This window comes from Octopus sinensis, linkage group LG6 (genome assembly GCF_006345805.1).
Source record: "Octopus sinensis linkage group LG6, ASM634580v1, whole genome shotgun sequence".
Taxonomy (NCBI): domain Eukaryota; kingdom Metazoa; phylum Mollusca; class Cephalopoda; order Octopoda; family Octopodidae; genus Octopus; species Octopus sinensis.
Genome location: NC_043002.1, coordinates 41,697,300 through 41,714,618, shown reverse-complemented (window position 1 = coordinate 41,714,618; position 17,319 = coordinate 41,697,300). Strand labels below are relative to the sequence as shown.

The window sequence follows — 17,319 nt, the reverse complement described above, 5'->3', positions numbered from 1 at the left end:
AAAATAAAAAGATCATCACCATTGTTGTTTTTAAGCCCATTTTTCCTGGACGGCAGGGATCGGACAAAGTTTATTGAAGCAGATTTTCTATGACCAAATGTTCTTATTGTTGCCAACTCCTACTTATTTTTCAAATATTTTTTGTTGCCCTGATCATCACATGTCCACTGATTGAGGGGACTTCAATTTTATAGGAAACCGTAAATAGTTTTACTGTTTTTTGTACAGACTGTGTTAATGAAGACAAGCAGAACCAAATTTCTCACACACACACACAAATTTCCATATAATTCTAATAATTCAAAGAATTCTAATAATATCAATGTTTTCCATATTTATGATGATAATAATAATTGTTTCAAATTTTGGCTCAAGGCCAGCAAGTTGAAGAAAGGGACTCAGTTAATTAAATAGACCCCAGTGTTCAACTGGTACCCATTTTATCAACCCAAAAAGGATGATAGGCAGAATTTGAACTCAGAATATAAAAACAGATGAAATGCCACTAAGCACGATTTTGCTAGCTAGCTTGCCTTGATGATGATGATGATCCTTTCTTCTATAGGCACAAGGCCTGAAATTTCAGGGTAGGGGGTGAGTCGATTACATCAAAACCAGTATGCAACCGGTACTTAATTTATTAACCCTGAAAGAATGATAGGCAAAAGTCATCCTTGGCAGAATTAGAACTCAGAAAATAAAGACAGACGAAATAATAATAATAATAATAATAATTGTTTTAAATTTTGGCACATTGCCAATAAATTTAGGGGGGGGGGGTTACATGACTACATTGATCTGAAGACTTAACTGGTATTTTATATTATCAATGATGATGATGATGGTGGTGGTGGTGGTGGTGGTGATGATGATTTCTCACGAACTAGACAAGCATTTAGGAAAAGGAAGAATTAATATTCAATTCATTGACCCAATAAATGCTAAGTACTTATATTTTCAACCTAGTTGAAATTTGAACTTAGAAACAAGAACAGCAAGCTATGGAACAAAATGACACCAGCAGTTAATAATCTAACACACAACAAATGCCATTACTTTAAATCTAAAAGGATTAAAAGAAATGATAAATTATGACACCGATGCTTTTCCCAGGGGAATTGGTTAAGTTACATAAGTGAACTGGAAGGATTCCTACTGAGAATCTAAACTGTGTCACAGATTTAGTTTGTTGAAAACTTACTGCTTTCTAATAACTGTAACATTCATATCATAAACAGAAGTTGTCTTCATTGAGATTACAGAGGAAGGTATAAAAGGAATTTCTAGTGCTGGGCAATAATTGTAAGTATCATACCATAAACAGAAGTGCCTTTATTGAAATTACAGAGGTAGGTATAGCAGGAAGAAGTATATGTGTGTGTTTATAAGTAAACGGTGGCTGACAGGTTAGAGGCAAACAGGAAACGGTATCCACAAGCATAAATAATGGTACAGATGGAACAAACAATCAAGTTGTCTATAAACAATCTAAAGTCTGGTTGAAATGCATGAAAGGACACACAAAAAGTAGTATAGTTGATGCAATAAATTGTTGAAATTAAGCACCGATAATAAACTGTATCTGACTGAATCAAAAACTTAATTAGCCCTATCTTAAAACAAGAAAATATATGATGATGATCATCATCATTTTATCAGATACTTTTCCATGCTTGCACAGGTCGTATAAAGTTTATATTGGCAAATTGTCTACGGCCAGATGCCTTTCCTGTCACCAACACTCACCTATTTCCAAGTAAGGTAGTATTTGTCCATGGCTAAACATATTTCATGGAAGACTAAAAATAAACAACATCGCTTACAATATGATGTTTGTTTGCAACTATTATGTGCTGTCAAAACAAGGATACATGCACACACACGCACACGTGCACACACACACACACACACACACACAAAATGGGCTCCTTCCAGTTTCTGTTTACCATCTCCACTCACATGACTGATCAGCCCAAAAAGACACTTACCAAAGGTGCTACCTTAGATATACAAAGAAAAGCAGAAAAATTTTTAAACTATCTGTGATGCAACTCATATCAAAGATTCAAACAGTTTTGAAACTTTAGGAATCATGGTTCAAATGCTTTACTCTCATTGGTTTCAGTTGTTAACCAAAAGGTCCTATAAACAAAGATAACCCTATGAAAAATATATCAACCAGAAACTTCTATGTAGAAATATTCTCTGTCAGGCAGGATTGGAAATATTTTATTTTGCAAACCAAGCGGAATAAAAGAGTGAAAACATGATCATACTAGGCAACAGAAAGAGCATTTTTTTTTTCTCTCCTTCCCTTTTTTTCCTTCAATTTGATGTTTTTCATTTTAGAAATATATATACCTTACATGAACCTTCTACTTACTATCAAGCTATTATGATTTTTTTTTTTTTCAAGTTGTAAGGAATAATATATCAAAATGTGGTTTCTGTATTCAAACCTGATTGCAATTGGTAATCAGTCAACATGGACCAATACACAGATTTAATCATTACATTATCTTTGAAAATGTTTTAACCACATAAATAGGCTATGCCAAATGTTATAATGCCAAGCAACAAATTTAAAAGAAAAACATCCTTCGTCTCAGACATATTTGTAAAAGTCAATCAAGTTTTCCTTCTTTTGAACTGGTTTTCCAACATATCAGTAGACTGCAGGCCAATAACTTCTTGTTTAAAATCTAACAGAAGTTCCTCAATAATGCAATCAAATGTATTTTGAAAGATTTAAAATTCTTTTACATTTTCATTCTAACCTAAAAAACTACACTGTTGAAACTAACTTCAGACTAGTAAGAATTATCTTGAGCAATTTTTGAAAGGAAATAAAAAATTTGCTTCATAGTTGTATTTTTTCATAACAGTAATTGTAGATGAAGTTATTCGCCTTTGCTGGGAATGAAAAAGCAAGGGTTAACTTAATGTTGGAAAGCTTTCACAGCAGAGTATATCTTATATAAGTTCTGAATTGTTTTGTATCTAAGATTTAAGTTATTGAGATTATGTCGTTATGGTAGCTCGGAATGACATTTTCCACAATCCTTCACCATTGAGATTGGCTGAGAAAAAATATTTCTCATTAAAAGAAAAAAAAAATATGTTTAATGTTAACTTCAATCTGAAGATCAAAAAATTAGAGATAACTTCACCACAGCTAAACCATATTACGACGGAATGTAGCATGGCAAATCATAATATTCAACTTTTATTTCTTCACAAAATTTTTCAAAACTGGCAATAACTGAGTACATTCAATCAAATAAAATTCTTTGTTGATACAACTGGTTACATCACACATGAAATAATTAAATGCTTTCCATAAAGTGTCTGCTGATAAAAGATGCTGTAAAACACTACAAGAACTAAAAGTGTAGACATACCTCACTGTCGCAAGCTTTGTAAATTAGTTAAATACAATCTTTTTCTATGCATTTTTTTTTTACCCCCACGATCAGTTATTATAACTTTGATATGTTTCCAGACCAAATTATATTAGTCAAATGCTTTCTCCACTTTTTCTGAAAATATTTTCACCAGTAAGTTCCTTGATGCCTGCTGCTCACTGAAGCTAGTTCTTCCGTCACTTCAAAGTTATTTATTAATCCCCCAAATGAACAAAAGCAGTACTGAATTGTCAAACGCATCTGTTGATTCATCAAGAACCAGACAAAGCCACTGGACATCTTGTGTTTTATTGTTTAATTAGCACAGGATGTTGTCTCCTGTGTCTTTGACTCTCCCAGATACTGCTTTTTGCAGAAAGACTAATATTCTGGAATAAATCTTACCACCTACTCACCCACTGAACATACTTCTGTTGTTGCTATCATATATGGTTTAATTAATTCACCATCAGTATATTGTTTTCTTTTCTTAACTAACAAATAAGCCACTCCAAACAAGCTTTAGTTACAGGTTCATTATTAGCACTTATACTAGTAAAAAACAACTGTTTTAAAATACTTTGCTTCAAGCCTTCATGTTTTTAATGATATAGCTTCCCTGCTAGATGAGAAGAGTGAGATGACAGCTTTATTTTGTAATGCTTATGTATATTATATTCCTTTAACACTACAATAGATTCACTGCATGTTACATACAATATTACTTTTCCCTCTTCTTGCCTTTTTTCTTTTTCAGTCATCAAATTATTCTATCTTTCAATCTTCTTTCAAGATGCATTATTCAGAGTAAATATTTTACCTCTTGTGGTATCATGAAGGAATGAATAAATGATATATATATATATATATATATATAATAATTTCATTATTATCATCATCATTTTAACATTCACTTTTCCACTTACATGTATTAGACAAAAATTCACTGAGGCAGATTCTTACAACCACATGCCCTTCCTGTTGCCTACCCTCACCTGTTTCCAAGCAAGGTAATATTTCTCCTTAGCCAGACATGGCTTTGTGATGGATTGGAAACAGACAAACACAAACACACAATGCGCTTTCAAAAGTAGTGAAATATAGGTTGAAAATGGAAAATACAGAGAAATATAACAGCTAATAAAACTAATAAAAATAAGGTTTATAAGAAAATATAAAGTATGGAATGCCATCATACATATTTATGTGTTTATAAAGCAAAATGGTGAGAGGGTGTTGTAGAAAACAGTGTTGTCTAGGCATGTCACCTGACAAAAAGTCAGCAAATGTGTTTTAAGAGAGTTGAAAATGTGAACAAACAAACAGCCCATTTAGCTATGCATTGCTTTCAACAATATTATGATTGAAAAACTACAAATGGATAATGGCTGGCTCCTCAACCACACGGTTCCAAGTTCAGTCCCACCTTGGCAAATGTCTTCTACTTATATAGCCTTGAGCTGCTCAAAGCCTTGTGAATCGATTTGGTAGATGGAAACTGAAAGAAGCCCGTCATATGTGTTTGTCCACCACCACTACTACTTGACAACTGGTGTTGGTGTGTTTATGTCCCTGTAACTTAGCAGTTTGGCAAATGATACCAATAGAATAAGTACCAGGCTTTACATAAAACAATAAGCACTGGGGTCAATTCATTCAACTGTAATTCTTCAAGGTGGTGCCCCAGTATGGTCGCAGTCTTGTGAAAGTAAAAGATAAAAAAACTATAAGTCTCTTCTGAACACTCCTTATAAAAACCAATGAAAAATAAAAACAGCTTCTGTTATATAATGAGAGTACCATTATACATTTAATGATGTAAAAATTGATATGTGCTATGTATAACACAACAGGTAATGAAGGGTTAAAACATTTTTAGTTAACAATTTAGCATTCACTTTATTCTCTCAAAAGTAATGCTTATTTATTCACATTGTTTTGAATTATAAATGCATTATTTTGTAGCTTTGAGATCATGATGAGATAACTGTTAATTTTTTAGAATGATATTGTAGGGTTGGTATGTGGGGCTGATGTAGCTAGTTTGAACATAAAACAGTTAGAATATTTTTGGCTGGATATAACTCGTTGAAATGCTAAAGGGTTGAACCTGAAGAGATTTAACAAAATGTGATATACAGCAACCAAAATATTTAACCCACATTTCTAATTTAGCAAAAGCATTATCAAGGCCAAAAATAATTAAAAAAAAGAAAGAAATAACATAAATATGATAAATAGCATAAACCTGAAAAGGATTTTCAAGGCTCTTTTTGATGATATGCAAATCTAAAATCCCTTTGAAACAAAACAAAAAAAGTTATACTGGAGAGGGAAGAATTTGTGTAGCCAGCAGAAAACAATTTAAAACCTTTAATCTTTTCTAAATAGAAAACGTGTTCAAAAGAACATATACCCCAGTAACATAGCAAGGGTGATAAGGATGTTTCAGTAGCATGTGCCATGTTCCTTGACTGATAAACCCGAAGAGGTGCTGAAAAGTTCTCCATTTTAAGGGTGTTGTGAAAGGCCTGGTTGGAGGCCCAACCTTCCAAGTTCTTTTACAGGGCTTAGAAAAACTGAAGGACTGCTGCAATAAGTGTGTGAATCTGAAAGGGGAGAATATGTTGAGTAAAATAATAATTAACTTATCTTCCTATATTTTCTTTTACCCAAAGCCAGGAACTTTACAACCCCCACCCTTATAATGTTTTTTTTTTTTTTGACAAATAAATGAATTAAGATTATTAGTATGTCAAGTTGTAAAGATGAAATGTTCAACTAAATAAGGTATTGAAAGAAGATGAGTTAGCAATTATTTTTCGGTTATCCTTTTTATTATGATATTTATCTCAAATATCTCAGATCAAATAAAGTGCAGATCTATACTTTCAACACTGAAACAGCCTATTGTCAATGTTTCAAAACACACAAATACACACATAAAACAAAAGGATTTAAGCCTCAAGATAAAATAATTTAATATAAATTGTAAATCTATGAATTTGTGAAATTAAAAAGTCATTATTTTCTTGAGCATAGATTCTCACAGGTTGCTATGCACTTTCAATTGATCCTTGTTAATAAGGTTCCCAGTCCCTGCTGTCTGCAATCAATAGATATTCTAGAAATAGCCTGTCACAGTTGTGTCTTTGCTCATAAACATGACCTGAGGCTAAATAAATACAATAACAAACTGTGAAGAAAAGACACAAAATCTTTTCAGAATTCTTGCTTCATGCAAGTAATTACTGTCCTGTATAGAGGAACCAATTTTCATCTGTTTATACCTTTTGAAATCAGGCCACTTAAAACCACGGAGGATTGTATGATACAAAAGCTAAAATATGCAGTAGGAAATTACTTTGATCCTTTTGCTGTGGAAATCAAATATAACCACTCAAAATTTCATTACTCTTAACTACAGAAAAATAGTTTTATATACCAATCTATGATCAGTTGAGGAATGTCACGTTTGCAAGTATTTTCTGCTGTCAAGTTTATTGAGGCAATGTGACTCAACAAACAAAAACACCACCAATTCATTCTTTTATTCCCCTCATTTAACACAATTACTGAAATAACCATAAAATTTAAATTTGCTGTTAAAGGGTTAATAATGCGTTCTTTATTTACAAAAAATTACTTTAATGATGCAAGCTTTATCTTTTATCTTTTACTTGTTTCAGCCATTTGACTGTGGCCATGCTGGGGCACTATCTTGAAAGGTTTTACTGGAACAAATCAACCCCAGGATTTTTTTTAAAGCCTAGTACTTATTCTATCAGTTCTTTTGCTAAACTGCTAAGCTACAGGGATGTAAATAGACCAACACCAATTGTCAAGCAATGGCAAGTGACAAACACAAACATACACACGACAAGCTTCTTTCAGTTTCCGTCTACTAATTCTACTCACAAGGCTTTAATCAGCACAAGGATATAGTAGAAGGCACTTTCTCAAGGTGCCACACAGTGAGTCTGAACCCAGAATCACAAGGTTGGGAAGCAAGCTTCTTACCACACAGCCACACCTGCACCTTATTTACAAAAAAAAAAAAGAAAAAATTCTTAGAAATATAAAATACTTAGTAACAACCAATGTTGTATACTTTTATTCTTTGGATGCCACCAAATATCTTTAAAAAAAATTGTGAGGTACTTTTGTTTCTATACCTTGCTGCCCTCAACTTCTGAAGTAGTGGTAGGGGTACCATCATGATATACGCGTCTAGGGTACCTAAATCTGCCAAAAGTTTAATATTTAACTTTAAACATAATTTTATGAGACACCTTTGTTGTGTTCCAAACACCATCGAGAAAGGTTAAATACTACACTCAATCTTCAAAATAAAATTTGATGACTGGCGTCCGTGCTAGCGGGGTGCAAAGAGCACCATATGAGTGTGATCATTGACAGAGTGGCTAACCAGCTTCCGTGCCAGTGGCACATAAAAGGCACCATTCGAGTGTGATCGTTACCAGCATCACCTTACTGGCACTTGAGCCTCATGCTAGTAGGGTATTAAGAGCATGATCTGAGTGCGATCGTTGCCAGAGCAGCTTTCTGGCCTCCGTGCCAGTGGCACGTAAAAAGACACCATCCGAGCGTGATCATTACCAGCATCACCTTACTGGCACCTGTGCCGGTGACATGTGTAAAAAGATTCAAGCGAGGTCGTTGCCAGTACCACCTGGCTGGCACGTAAAAGCATCCACTACATTCTCGGAGTGGTTGGCGTTAGGAAGGGCATCCAGCTGTAGAAACTCTGCCAGATCAAGATTGATCTGGTTTGCCAGCCCTCAGTCAAATCGTCCAACCCATACTAGCATGGAAAGCGGACATTAAAAGATGATGATGATGAAGCCTTCTATTCAAAAGGATTTTTCAACCCAATATTTATATGCTATCACGTGCTTCAAGATCCATTGTTTCCCAAAAAAGAAATATTTCAGGTTTTCTTGAAAGTTTATAAAATTGATATGACATCAATATACAATTGTTACCAGTAAGAATAAAGTTTCTAAAATGAATAGAGAAATTCGAAAGATTGATTTGCTCCATTAGTAGAACACTCATCATATCTACAGGTTCAAGTCCCACAGGTAACCGTCAACTTTTTTTTTTATCCAAAAAGGGAGTTTTTCAACCCCATTTTTACATGCAATTATTTACAGCTTTACATACTTTGAGATCCACAGTTCCAAAATAGATTGTCATATTTTCTCAAGATAATAAAATTCATGCATCACCAAAAGAAAATATATATATATATATATATATATATATATATATATAGATAGACAGATAATTCATGCATTTAGGTTGTTTGTATATTTTGTTAGAAACAGTCACAAAAATGGTTACACAAAGAAAATCAAAAGACAAGCACCAATTTTATGAACTTTCATAAATAGAGAAAACAATTTATTTTAAGTGATATAAATGTATTATTAAAGAAAAAAAAATTTGGATTATTTTTGTGCAGAAGAAGCATGCAAATTACTAAGTATGTGGTATAAATGGAAAAAAAAGAAATCACTTTGTGGTTACAGTCATACTGAAAAAAAATTACCTACTGCAATGTTTCTCGTCATTCTTGTTGGCACAATCGTAATCTTTATCGCACACCAAAGCTACTGGAATGCATGTACATTTGCTATCACCACAACTAAACATACTCTCCGAACACTGACAGTCGGTGGCAGTGAGAACTGTAAGAGAAAGAAAATGAAAGTGAGTACAAATAAAATGCAAGCGGATTAATACAAATATATTTGTGTATGTAAAACAAACACACATATGACAATATAAACATGTGTGTGTGTGTGTGTGCGTGTTCTTTTATTTTTTACTTGTTTCAGTCTGGAGCTATAGTAGAAAACACTTTCCCAAAGTGCTCTGCACACTGGAACTGAACTCGAAACCACACGGTTGCAAAGCAAGGTTTTTAACCATGCAGCCATTCCTTCATTGATTTGTTTCGTTTAACAACTGTTTTATCATGTTAACATGGCTTGGATAGGAGTAAATTTGATGGTATCCCAAAGAACTACACAGAGCTTACAGTCAATGACTCCAAGGGAAGGCACACTCAGCATATATACTCTGCCTACAGGGACAGAATCAGAGAAATATCTCCTAACTTGGAACATTTTCATCAAGGTCCTTATCCTGAGAGCAAAACTGTTGATTTTGTCCCTACAAGAAACTGCACATATTCCAACAACCAGTTATGTTCCTTAGTAAGGAAATCAAACTATCATAGTTCTAACATCAGTAGAACTCTCCATCAACTAATTTTAAGCCATTATCTGTTAATGACATCCTACAAAAAGTAACTGAAATTTATATTGCATTGGACATTCTAATGAAAACAAGGAAGCTATTTCTTATGCTACCATTATCTGCCATCTAACAGCTATTGACATTTGTTAAGATACTGATTCCACCACATGCTTCAAACAAGCTAATGAGAATGAGCCTCAGCCTTCTGCTAATGTCACTTAACCTTATTTAGAAGCCATGACTGCCTTACCACTCAATATAAAGCATTCAAACAATTAGACAAGCTTTTAGAATTTATGGAACTAAATAATGCAATGCTGAGTAAGATTTTAATATAATTGTTTAAAGTCCCCACATGTGTTAAGTACATATACCTCCCTCTCTCCCTCTCTGCACTCAAAAATATTAACAATGTTCCTCCTTAAAACTAATAAAATTCATTAACAAAGATCAAGCTCAAACACAGTTGTGTTATTTATCTGTCTGTGTGTGTGTCTCTCTCTCTCTCTCTCTCTCTCTCTCTCTCTCTCTCTCTATATATATATATATATATATATATATATATATATATATAGGCATACACACACACATACACACGAGTGTGCATGAAAGCAGCAACGGTAAAACTAGATTTACATTTTCACAGAAAGCTATTTAATAGAAAAAGAAATTTCTTTTTCTTTTTTTGGGGAGTTATGTACATTCATTATGGGTTCTTCATTATCTCCATGATAAAATAACATTGGTTAGTGAGTGGCAAATGGCTACATGTGAACAAAAGTCAAAGAACCATCCGAAAAACAAGTCATCGATATATTCAATTACAATTAGAATTATATGCAGTTAATCTATTTCGTATTTGTTCAATGTTCTAATATTACAGTTGCATTCACATATTTCAATCTGTGTAATTTTTCAGCAATCCAATTTTGAAATTTAAACTTAAAGGAGAATTGTAATTGAGAAATCTGATACATCAAGTATTATACTTTGGTAGAATTCAATTCAAATAGATGTTATTGCTGCAAGAGTGTGGCTGCTACAGAAATCAGAGTGCTTTACAGAGCGAATGAATAAAATTATGAATATCCTCATCACTGTTTACTGTCCATTTTCCCATGCTTGCATAGGTCAGATGGAATTTCTTGTGGCTGATTCTTCTATGGCCAGATATCCTTACTGTCACCAACTATCGCTTGTTCTTAAGTAGAGTTATATTTCACATGGCTAGAAATGCTTTTGTCAGAAGGCTGGAAACGAACATCACTCGTATGACAGTGATACACATTTACAACTATCAAGACAAGGGAATGCACACACACACACACACATAAAAATTCTATATATTTACAATAATAATGATAATAATAATTTTTTTTCTTTTTTTTTTTACTATTTGTCATTGTTAATATTTCCTCTGATCTGACATGAGTTTTGACTAAATTATTATCATTGTTATTATTAATATCACTATTATTACCACCATTATTCTTATTTCCATTTATTATTAAAGCTGTGTGCTAATGATTCTGCCAGCTTGCTGCCTTAACCATAGTAAAAATAATAATAATAATAATAATACTTAATAAAAATGTAGCTCAAGAAGACAACAAATGAACATATGGAGGAAAACATACACACATACACAGAGTGGACATAGAGCTGCTCAATCCCTCATCAGTTATCAAGCAAATATCATTACAATTTTGACACATATATATATATTTATATACACACACACATTCCACAGTAAAGCAGGTTATAGATATGAAAATAAAAAGTTATACAGGATACAGTAAAGTAAAAAGAGATGTAGTTATTCATGAAGTAAGGATGTTATACTACCCAGAGCTTGTGATAACCCAATCAAAGCAAATATCATTGCAATGGTGACAAACCCATGCACAAACCACATATCACCTGGCCAGACTATCTGTGGTTCATATTTATACTACCATTAATGCCAAGGTCACAATTTCTAATGCTAGCTAAAAGAATTCTCACAAGCAATAATGTCTTCACTTACAAAAATCTCATCTATTTTCTCACATCTCTCTAGAAGCTACAAAATATGGTCACGTGCTTAGCAAACTAAGAATTGAAATCTAGCAGTGATGAATAGGCAGAAGAGTCTAGCATGATGGCAAAAAAATTTTCTTGAAGTATTTATTCAGACTTGTCCCTCTATGATCTGAGTTCAAATCTCATGAGGGTGAGGCCTTTGCGTTTCATTCCATGGGATGACAGAATAGATATAAATTAGGAAGTGAGATGAATAGGACAAACTATGCATTCCACTAGCTTTTCAAAGAATAAAAAGAAGATCCATATTTAAGCAAGAGAATATGGCTAAGACAATAGAACATCAGTTTCATCTCTGTATATTTCCAAGTTGAAATTCCACTGAAGTCTGCTACATTTTTATTCTTCCTGGGGCCCAAGAAAATAAACATCTGTCACTTTGTATGTGTATGAACATGCACAAACACACACACACTCATTCATTCATTCATTCACACAAGCTTCCTTGTGTGAATGTTAAAGGCATTCCAGCCATGGACATCTCATCTATTTTAAGGTAATAGGGTGCAATATGAGGAAAATATGGTTGCCATTTCGTAGCATGTGAAGCAACCAAGTAGAGACTAACTCATTCATTGACTTAGGTGAATGCAGTGAAGTTAGTATAGTGACTGTGTGTGTGAAGTATATGCCTGTTTATTGTGTGTGTGTGTAAGAGAGAGAGAGACACACAGAGCGTTTGTATGCATGTGCATTTCAAGTAAACTGAAATATAACCAAAAAAAATAATAAATAATAATAAAGATAAATAAACGATCTTCAAGCGCAAAAGGTCATTAGTTTCCAAAATCACAAATAATTAAAGTAATTAAATTCAGCTGTGAGCAAAAAAAAAAAACTGGATTCACCTTCTTTCAAATGCATCTTCCAAGTTAAGTCATGCTGACAGGTTAGAAATTAGAATCTTCACAGCTAACAAGAACAATTAGTGCAGTGCCAAAATGTTTACCTTCTAGCTAAAGCATAATATTTTCTTTTCTTTTCCGTTTTCTTTTTTAAAGCAAATCTTTTAATTTAACAACATTTTCTCATTTGTAAGGATTAATCCAGCTTTAATACCCACCCCATTATGGAAGTCCGAAGAGTAATTAATTTACATCTTCCAGCAAAAACAAAAGAGTCAATGATTAACTCTTCAAGAGTGTCATTAGGGGTTTTGTACTAATATCTTCAATTCTAATACAATTTGATTTCCTATTTTCATTAAGTCTCATAAACCATTAGGCTGTTAAATCACAGTTAAACACCTCGTTGTTTTCTTGTACTGAGTTTTAAAAAAGTCAGTGATTGTAGTGGAAGAATTTGAACTCATACACAGCACCAGACCAATTATCAAGCAAGCTTAGGACTGGAAATGTCCTGGATTTCTGGATTTTCTAGTTTTCTGGAGATAATCTAACCCTTTAGCCTTCAGATTACTCTGTCAAGTGTAACACTCATTTATCTTTTATTTTTTAAAATCTTTTACTTGTTTCAGTCATTTGACTGTGGCCATGCTGGGGCACTGCCTTGACAGGTTTTAATTGAACAAATCAACTGCAGGACTTATTTTTTTCTAAGCCTGATACTTATTCTATTGATCTCTTTTGCTGAGCTGCAAAGTTATGAGGACGTAAACACATCAACAACAATTGTCAAGTGGTGGTGGTGGATAAACACAGGCACACATAGATACACACACACACACACAAATATATACCGTTACCAGCATCGCCTTACTAGCACCTGTGCCGGTGGCATGTGTAAAAGATTCGAGTGAGGTTGTTGCCAGTACCACTTGACTGGCCCTGTGCCGGTGGCATGTAAAAGCACCCACTACACCCTCGGAGTGGTTGGCGTTAGGAAGGGCATCAAGCTATAGAAATTCTGCCAGATCAAGATTGAAGCCTGGTGCAGCCATCTGGTTCACTAGCCCTCAGTCATTCATTCAGCCCATGCTAGCATGGAAAGCTGACGTTAAATGATGATGATGATATATATATATATATATATAATATATATATATATTATATATTATATATATATATATATTATATATTTATATTTATATATGATGGGCTTATTTCAGTGTCCATTTACCAAATCCACTTACAAGTAGGTATATGATAAAAGACATTCAATTATGATCAGCCCTTCTTTTTTAAGGTAATAGGGTGTGATGTGAGGAAATTTGGTTGCTGTTTTGTTTTAAGTTGAGCAACCAAGTAGAAACCCTCTTATTGGCCAATGACACTACTGCTTGTTATACTCCCACATGTTATTTACGAAGCCAAAAACGTTAAAACAGACAATTGGAGTCTGGTGCAGCCCTCTTGCTAGCCAGCTTCTGTCAAACCATCGAACTCATGCCAGCATGGAAAACAGACAGAGGAGGAGGATGAAAAGAGGGAGAGACACACAAGTGTGCTTGAATGGAAGTGATACAAAAACAGTTAGCTTTAAGGCGCAGAAGCCTTAAAAAGCAATAGAGAAGGCAGAGAGAGGAGACAGCAAATTTGCAGTTCAGAGGTGGGAGCAACTTCATGCAAATCTGTCGGCTGCACTTTCTTTGAATGTGGTCCAGAATGTATGGGTATGTGATCTAAAATGCAGCAGCTGCACTCTCCAAGATGTGAGATCACTCAAGTTTCACCTGAGCTTTAATGAGGATTAGTAATTGTTGAAGCCTCAAGTAATTTCTGGTCCCAAAGAGGGAATGCTTGACTTAGACAAATGTGAATCACATAGAATCAGCTGGAAACCAAAGGGACAAGATGACATGAAATAAAACAAACTCAGCTGGAGAATGAACATGAAAATTTCATTACTTGCTAAAGTGGTGAGCTAGCAAAATTGTTAGCATGTTGGACAAAATGCTAAGCAACATTTCTTCAGATTATTTACATTCTAAGTTCAAATTCCATCAAGGTCGACTTTACCTTTCATCCTTTGAAGGTCAATAAAATAAGTACTAGTTACATACTGGGGTCAATGTCATTGACTAGCATCTTTCCCAAAATTTCAGGCCTTGTGCCTATAGTTGAAAGCCATACATTACTTGCTAGATAATCATCACAGTTCTATGGTACTTGCACAGTTGGAGAAAACACCTATAGAAATATAAAGCTTTTATAGTAACTATGCTACTTTGCTTAAGAAAACAGCATCTGAATTACATTAACTAGTTACTATTCACACAAATGAAGTTTTCTTGAACTGTGTGTTATTATTCTTCTGAACTGATATCTTTCTATTGAACATAGAATTGAATCTAACCATTCTTTTATTGATTTCTCTTTGAACCTATATTTGGCAGCACCAACAACTAAAATCTGTTGTTGCTTGTTTTTCAAATGAACTACCGTCTTGGCACATTTATACTCCTTTCTCACTCAGTTAAGTTAATAATATATTTATCTTTTGGCTACAAGTTAATACTTTTGTTCAATGCATTCTTAAATGCAAGTCATATTCTAGAAAGTTAGAACTGAATCTGAAAGCAAATCAGGAGAAAAATAAGCAAATCCTCCAACTCCCTTGGCAAACACAGAATACTGTCTTTGCATTACATTGTGTCTTATAGAAAATATTCATTAACACTGCTATCTTATGAGTCACTACTCACATGTGTAATAGTGGATAGGATATTTACTATTGTCATGCTAATTAATCCTAACTTAACCAATACGTTTTCTGTAGTTCATGAATACATCTTCACTCACCTCATGTCTTCTTCATAATTGAGCCAAGAACTCTCTGCTTCTGCTGTCACTACTACTACAATGGTCTCCCTATGTCTGAACTTGCTGGCAGATCAACACTTCTAACCTAGACCCTTAAATCGTGTTTGCTATTCTCTTCCCCATTAACCCATTTGTTACCATATTGTTGTTGAAATTAAAAACAAAAGCTGTTGCTTTAGTCAATGTTTGCTTTGTAACCACAAGATTTCAGGTTCATTCCCACTATGCAGCACTTTTGGCAAGTATTTTCTCCAACTGCTCCAGACCAACCAGCAGGCTAACCAATACTCTGTGAGGGAATATTGATAAATGGAAACTGTGTTGAAGTCCATCATGTGTGTGTATGTGTATGTGTGTGTCCTCAACTGTTTGACAACCAGTGTTGGTTTATTTACATCCCAGTAATGTAACAGTTTTGGTAAATGAGAGTGATAGAATAAGTAACAGACTTTTAAAAAATAAGTACTGGTGTTAATTTGTTCCACTACTAAACCCTTCAAGGCAGAGCCCTAACAAACTGCAGTCCAATGACTGGAACAAGAAAAAGATAATTGTTTACTAAAGAAAATAACTGAAAGATTGTCTGTTTGTTTGCATCCTGTAACCTGCACTGCTTTGGGTCAAGAGGCAAAACATTTATCTCTCAAATGGCCTTGCCTATCTAGTTGAAAATTAGTGTTGCAGGATAGGAATAACTCATGGTACCAGTTAGCAGCATTTCTGTAGAACTGGTGAGGTGCTTCAGTTCATTGGTCCATTAGTGTGCAGGGATGGTGTATTAATTCTTCCTGAGAATATAGCTTGGTTGATGAGCTCTCCCAAGATAACCCCCATTCCACTTAACCCCAGATGCATTTAATCAAGACCATTTGTTTAATGCCTTACAATCCAATAGATTAAAATTCTTGCCCCTTGAACACATTCCAGGGATCTATTGTATGCGTTCTGATGCGCCTAGTGAAATGAAAAGTAAATGGGGGGCCAGAACATGAAATATAAAAGCAAACCTTTAGAAATAGCTGACAAGTCTTGCCAAATATTTTTTGAAAAAAGGAAGTATGCATGTGGTCCTTGGTACCCCGTCTGTACTTATGAGAGGGTGCTGAAAAGTTCCTGGCTTTAAGGGTATCACGAAAGGCCTCATTGGATGCCCAACCTTCCGAGTTCTTTTACAGGGCTTAGAAAAACTGAAAGACATCTGCAACAAGTATGTGAATCTGAAAGGGGAGGGAATGTGTTGCATAAAATCATAATTAACTGATCCTCCTGTATTTTCTTTTACCCAAAGCCAGAAACTTTTCAGCACCCACTTGCACTTGTAAATGCACACACATTAGATGTTCACAGCTGGAACACATTTGATCATAAGTTTTGTTTCAATCAAGTTTGACCTGCAGCTAAAAATCCATGGATTTTGAAAGCTGAAAATTAATGAGCTTATTTTGCATAAGTTACAGTAAGTTGCCTTATTATTATCATAAACTCTGTCTTGCATATATATCTTTTGGCTACAGTTCCTGCTTGTAACTGATATACTCTGTATAATTGTTTTTGTTATATAACTAAATTATATAAGAAGTGTTGGTAATTCATGTTACTTATTTAATGTGACAGTATTAAGATATTTTTTTTTACTGGTTTTAGTCATTGAACTGTGGCCATACTGTAGCCCCTGTCTCTAATGGTTTTAGCAAATTATATCAACCTCAGTATTTGTTTCAGTCTAGTACTTCTTTTTGTTTCAGTCTGGTACTTCTTTTTGTTGAATTGCTAAGTTACATGATATGAAAAGCCACAATCATAAACAATACACCAAAACACAA

At 34.1% G+C, this 17,319-nt stretch overlaps 1 protein-coding gene across 1 annotated transcript in view; it reads right to left on the bottom strand.

Moving 5' to 3' along the window:
• Window positions 1-17,319, bottom strand: part of LOC115213222 (low-density lipoprotein receptor-related protein 4) — a 457,280-nt gene that overhangs the window by 243,824 nt on the left and 196,137 nt on the right. Inside the window, exon 2 of the mRNA XM_036503508.1 lies at window positions 8,984-9,118. Within this exon, the coding sequence (XP_036359401.1) occupies window positions 8,984-9,118 (135 nt within the window). The remainder of the gene's footprint in view (window positions 1-8,983; window positions 9,119-17,319) is intronic.